Raw genomic sequence first — 6,207 nt, forward strand, 5'->3', positions numbered from 1 at the left:
GGAACACAGACCGTCCCCACGGAACACAGACCGTCCCCACGGAACACAGACCGTCCCCACGGAACACAGACCGTCCCCATGGACCCTCACACCAGGGACACAAACCCTCACCACACGATGCCACCTCGTGTCACACAATGTCACACAACTCAACCCTACGCCATGCAGTGAACCCAAATCCTGATGGGACCCTTCCAGTTCAGCAGATTCTGGGATTCTACTCAAGAGCCATCCCCAAGGATGCTCCGAGCTCCATCCCTGGAGCTGAGATGCAGCCAGGCAGGAAGATGCTGGCAATTCCATTTGGAAGGTGTTACAGGGCTGGCACCCCATCAATGGGCTCCTGCATCATTAGGACTTTGCACTTATAACAGAATTTCATTTGGGCTTAGGGAAAGAGCTCGTTTCCATCCACACCCATCTGGGAGTGATTATTCCTGCTGTAGTAGCATCCAGGCCCGACTGGCATCGGCACCATTAGCACACAAACCCAGAGTTTAACGAGAGAGCACTTACCACTGCAACCACCCCATAAAGGCACTTAACCACGGTAAAATTGCATCCAAATCTCCCACTTAACCACGGCAAAACTGCATCCAAAACTCCCACTTAACCACGGCAAAACTGCATCCAAATCTTCCACTTAACCACAGCAAAATCACATCAAACCTCCCTGTGATTCCATGCTTGTGCACAATGGATCCTGACAGATTACACCTCTCCAGGGACACACTTCCCACTTACTCACTGCATGGAGTTTCCTCAGTGCTTCACATCCCCCAAACCCCTCACACACCGGTATCTTCTGCAGCCAGACACCTCTAAAAATAACATCCTCCCCAAGTGTTGAAAGATATTAAAATATAAAGCTATTAACATATAATAAGACTGGAATGAGAGCTCCGCATGCTCTGAAGCTCTCAGGGTTTGGCTTCCAGTCAAGAAAAATATATTGGATTAGTCTGAGAGCAAAATTAGGCTGGTGTGCAGTTTAATTAGCATTACAAGACACTACATGTGTATGGGAGAGCAGGGAAGATTTATGTTATTATGTGGTAAGAAAAATAATGTTAAAAGGTTAAAATAATATGGGGTTGATACAGCACTATTTACTCTGGGGTTAAGGGGAAGATAATTTTGGAATGCTGTTAAAAACCCAAGTTCAGGGATTTGCCAGGGAACTCATCGAAAAATAGTGGAAAAACCCTGCAATTTGGTCATGGGTCAGTCAAACACTTACTCTGACAGCAACATTCTCCATCAAGGAACTCAGTAAATGCTGATAAAATGTCCTGGTCCTCACACAAAGTCACAGTTTTCCTCCTTCATGGAATGAGTGGAAAACAGAAATGAAACCCCAGCTCAGCTGTGGAGGAGGCCGGGGGGGCAGAAGGAAAGGCACCCTTGCAGCACCATAAATCTGGGAATAAGGACTTTGGGAAGGTCCTGACTGAGTTGAAGGTGTCCCTGCCTGTGGCAGAGATGGGACTCTGTGGCCTTGAGAGGTCCCTTCCACCCCAAACCCTTCTGTGATTTCCCAAGGACCAGCTGGGCTGTTCCCACACAGCCAAAGGTTTCTCCTCACACCAGGAGTTCACCCCACAGGACATGCAGGGATGCACCTCCAGCCCTCGGGAAGGCTCACACTGGATTTAATTTCCCAAAGGATTAATTTCCCAAACACATCAGCCACTGCCACGCTCCTGCCACTCTGCAGCATCTCAACAGGAGGAGTTCTGGATCCAGGCCAGATTTTGCATGGAATATTCATAGGCACAGCAGCAGGAATACGAGAATTCGAGTTGTGAATGAAGGTAACCAGAGCCTGACATTGGCCACAGAGCTCTGCAAGCTCCCATTATTGCCCTCTGAGAGCTTCTTCCAGCTAAAACCAGGACCCACAAAGTGAAATTTGAGGGAAAACCCATGGTGGGGGCACTTCCCTAATCACCACCTTCCCTCTGCACAGACCCAGCCTTTCCCTAAGCCGGGATCAGAGCTGTGAAATCCCAGCACACAGGCCCTGAGCAGGGATTTAAAGGCCTGAGCCCACTGGCTGCTTCCAGAGGAGGCTGGAGAAGCATTTCCAACAGGAGCTCAAAGCTTTCAGCACGTTGGGCAGGTTCCAGCTGGGATGCAGGAAGCAGACATGGGGATGAAGACGCATGGATGAGCTACAGGTATGCTCAGGGTGGGAGAAGCCTCAGGAGCAGCTTGGACACCTTGAGAGCCTCTGTGCCAATCACACCAAGAGCTGGAGCCAGAATTAACTAAAATAAAATGGGAAAAATAACTGTAATTTCACACTGGTGAGGGGGGAAAGAAAAGGAAGAAATTCCTTCCTGTGAGGGTGGGGAGGCCCTGGCACAGGGTGCCCAGAGAAGCTGTGGTTGCTCCTGGATCCCTGGAAGTGTCCAAGGCCTGGATGGACAGGGCTTGGAGCAACTTGGGCTAGTGGAAGGTGTCTCTGCCCAGGGACTGAATGAAATTTAAGCTCCTTTCCAGCTCAAACCATTCCATGATTCCATGGGAGCGACGCCAGGGTCAGGAACACCGATGTGGGCACTGCTCCAAAGTGGGCACATCCCTTGTTGTAAAAGTGAGAAATGGAGACAGATCAGACACCTTGGCACCGGGAAGGTGAAATGCCAATAAGGAAACTGCTGCTCAGCACATTTTTTTTGATGACTCAGCACCTCCCCTCCCTCCCCCCCCCACCAGCTGCGAGCGCCTCCACAATTCGTTTGACAAAACCAATGGCATTTGATCCCATTCCCAGGCTTTGGCAGTTTTTATCCCTGTCTTGGGACACTCTCAGGGCACACACTTCACCCAGCATCAGCCAAAAAACAAGTTTTGGCAGAAGCGTGGCATGACACAGATTTGGTTGGAGAAAAAACACAGGAATGTGATGCTCTGCACAGCTCAAATATTCCAATGATAATTTTTTGACAGCAAAATACGATTTAATTTTGACACAAAATCCTCTGAAGGGACACAGTGCCCTGGTGTGGATCTCCATGAGCAAAGCTTATCAGACAGAATCCCTCTCCCATCCCACAGGACACCCATCCAGAGGGATTAATCGGATTTTATCCCACCAGCCAAGGCTCCACCACTCCCCAAACCCTCTCTGACACCTCTGAGCCACTGAAGAGTCAATGAATTAAAGCAGCTCTAACAAACTCCTCATCTCGCAGCCAACGTGGTGATGCAACACCCGGCGGGTTCTGGGACAAAGATGTGGAACTACAATGCCTCAACCTCTGCCATGAAAATCTGCCCTTCCATCCCAAATGAGTTACATATTTGGATACCCTGTGAGATAGGGAAGCGGGGTGTTATCGAGCTGCCAAATCTCACTCCTGTCATGAGGTCATTTCTGGCACGTGGCCAGGTGGGGTTTCAGCCAAAATCTCAGCGCTGACCATCGCTCCCCATCCTTCCCCCTGTGCTCCTCTTCCTCCTGCCTCAGGTCAGAAAGATGGGGGTGGAATAAAATGATTAAAAAATAAAGAAAAAAGGGTCAGGAAGGGGAGTATCTTTTGGGTTTAAGTCAGTTTCTACAATCACAACACACACAGCACTTGGCCTCTTCACTGAGGACACCTCAGCAGCTGAATGACATTTGAGGGCTCACAGCCCTGTGGTCATTGGTGCCCCCCAAATAAACCCTGGCTCTGACCATGGTCCTCAGGAGAGAAACGTCATTGATCACACCCCTTGAATTAATTATTTAGTAATTTCAGCCCAATTTATGCATGCATCACATGTATGGGATGACCCTTTGGGTTTGTCAGCAGCACAGCTCGGAAGAGCTGCCAGGAACTGCACACGCACCCCAAAGCTGGACAGTAACTTCCTAAATAAAGTTATTTGCAAACTCCTCATTTCACTGCTTTAATCACTGAAGGGATGCACTCACAGCACCCCAGGACACCCAAAGTATTTGTTTTTAGCTCCACATCGACTCAAGGCAGAAAAAATCAGTGAGAAACGGGTGAGCAGCACCACTAAAAATCCCATTTATCACACGTTGTCACGGCAGCCATTCCCAACCAGAGCAGCTCGGGATGCTCAGGCTCCCTTCCCCATGTCCCTACTACCAGCAACCCTTGTCTCCAACCCAACTGCTTCAACGTGCCCCAAAGAATATTTCATCTCAAGCCTGACAGGCCAGATGTAGAATAAAGAAATAAATAATTAGCGTTACCTTATCTGGAGTCCGTCAGCTGCAGCGAGCGACGCTCAGAGCTCCATCCGCATCCAGAGACAAATTATCTAACGCTGTAATTTATGAATGCCTCAAGTATTTGCCCTGGTATTTCATTATACACTCGCTGGAAAGAAGAGCTCGAAAGACTAAACAGATCCAGCACGATAACACGAAAGGCACTCCAGCCGTGCGCTATTCCAAGGCAACCCAGGAATCCCAGCACGACATCAAACTGCTTCGGCTCACTCTGTGTTGACACTGCTCGAGGGGCAGCGAGGGGAGAGCGATGACCCGGGAGCTCGGCTTCCCTCCGGTTCAACGCTGGACTTGGATTTATTATGGGAAGCTGCGGGATCCAGGCAGCGAAGGAAGCGCAAGCCCGCTCGGCTTTCCCGGGGGCAGCCGAGGCCGGCGCGGCGGAACGGCTCCCGCTGCCAAGTGGGAGGAAGAGTTCCAAACTCGCCGCTTTATCAAAGCTATTTTTGTCCTTCCCCCCCACACGCTGATAACCAGCAAGGCGAGGACCGCCGGGGTGCCGAGGCAGGGCTTGGCATCTCCCCCGAAACCCCGCTGCGACTCCGCGGCAAAGCCACCCCGGCACCTTGGGGGAGCGGGCCATCCGCTCGGGAGGCTCGGAGGGGAGGAAACTCCTTCCTCCAGCTTATCCTGCTCGCAGCGAGGTTTCGTGCCTGGAAAAAATGAGCTAAGTTTGCGAGCGGAGGCCCCAGCTCCGCTCCGGCTTTCCCAGAGGCTCTCGGGACAGGCGACCCCCCCGAGGGGCTGGGGACAGCGGCGGGGACAACCGGGAGGCTGCTGCCCACCTGTCCTGCACCGACTGAGGAGCTGCTGCGGGGGGGACACCGAGGCATCACCCAAAAGGTGATGCACTGGGCTGGGGGAGCAGTGGAATCACGAACCCGGCGCAGGAGGAGGGAGGGAGGGAGGGAGGGGAGCGAGCGGAGGCCGTGCGGGACCGGGACCCAGCGCGCACGGCGGGTGCGGGGCTGAGCCGTGCGGGGCTCCCCGGCAGCAGCACCCCGCGCCCGGAGGAACCCCGCAAGGGCCGGGGCAGAGCCGCTGCCCCCCGCCAAGGCTGGGCTGTCGGGACACACGGCGGGTCTGTCGCGACAGGGAGACGGCGAGCAGCAGGTGGAACACAGGCGGCCCCGCAGCCCGTCACCCCCAGCCCAGACGAGTTTCCCGCGCGTTTCACCCCCGCACCGCAACTTCGGGGCTTTCCCCCATTTCTCCCCCAAACTCTGCCGAGAGGCCGTCCCGCAGCGCCCCGCGGCGCGGCACCGGAGCGCGGCACCGGAGCCGGGGGATGGCCCCGAGCGGCGCGGAGCCCCCGGTCCCCCCGCCCCCGGCCGGACCCACCTGCTGGCGCCGCTCCGCGCCCTCGGCCGCTCGCTGCGGGCGGCCCCCGGCCGGGGCTCCGGGCGCTGCCGCCGTCCCGTCCCGGCGCGGCGGGGCCGCGGGCTGCGGGCCGCGGTCGCGGCGGAGTTCGGAGCGCAGCTCCAGGTAACAGCCCAGCGTCAGGACGTGCAGCGCCAGCGACAGCGCGAAGAAGCCGAGGAAGAGCCGCCAGCTGCCGCCACCGCCGCAGGCGCAGCCGCGGGGAGCCGCCGCCCTGCGCTCCGCGCCCATGGTGCGCTCGGGCGGAGCGGCGCGGAGCGGCCCCAGCGCTGCTGCTCCCGGGGCGCGCCGGGCACCGCGGGCTGCGCGGCCGGGCCGCCAGCGCCCCGCCAGGGGGCGGGGCCGAGCCCGGGGGGCGGGGCCGGGCCGCCAGAGGGGCGGGGCCTGGCGGGGCTCGGCCGGGGCAGCGCCGCCTCAGCGTCCGGGCGGGGGCGGGGCCTGAGAGGGGGAGGGGCCTGGGCAGACCCGGCGATGCTGCGGGGCGGGGATATGCAAATCAGAAGGGCGGGGTTAGAGCGCGCTGGAGCCACGCCCCGACACGGGCCCGATCCCGATCCCGATCCCGATCCCTGTCC

At 56.3% G+C, this 6,207-nt stretch overlaps 1 protein-coding gene across 5 annotated transcripts in view; it reads right to left on the reverse strand.

Annotated features, from left to right (window-relative positions):
• EDA (ectodysplasin A) overlaps positions 1 to 5,906 on the reverse strand; it is a 61,773-nt gene extending 55,867 nt beyond the window's left edge. For 3 of the 5 annotated variants that reach the window (XM_019006563.2, XM_019006562.2, XM_033514134.1), the window contains exon 1: positions 5,594 to 5,906. In XM_019006563.2, coding sequence (XP_018862108.1) covers positions 5,594 to 5,863 — 270 coding nt within the window. In that variant the 5' untranslated portion in view covers positions 5,864 to 5,906. The remainder of the gene's footprint in view (positions 1 to 5,593) is intronic. The other 2 variants (XM_015625930.3, XM_015625931.3) reach the window with 2 other exon arrangements.
• Between the last annotated feature and the right edge of the window lie 301 nt (positions 5,907 to 6,207).

This window comes from Parus major, chromosome 4A (genome assembly GCF_001522545.3).
Source record: "Parus major isolate Abel chromosome 4A, Parus_major1.1, whole genome shotgun sequence".
Taxonomy (NCBI): Eukaryota; Metazoa; Chordata; class Aves; order Passeriformes; family Paridae; genus Parus; species Parus major.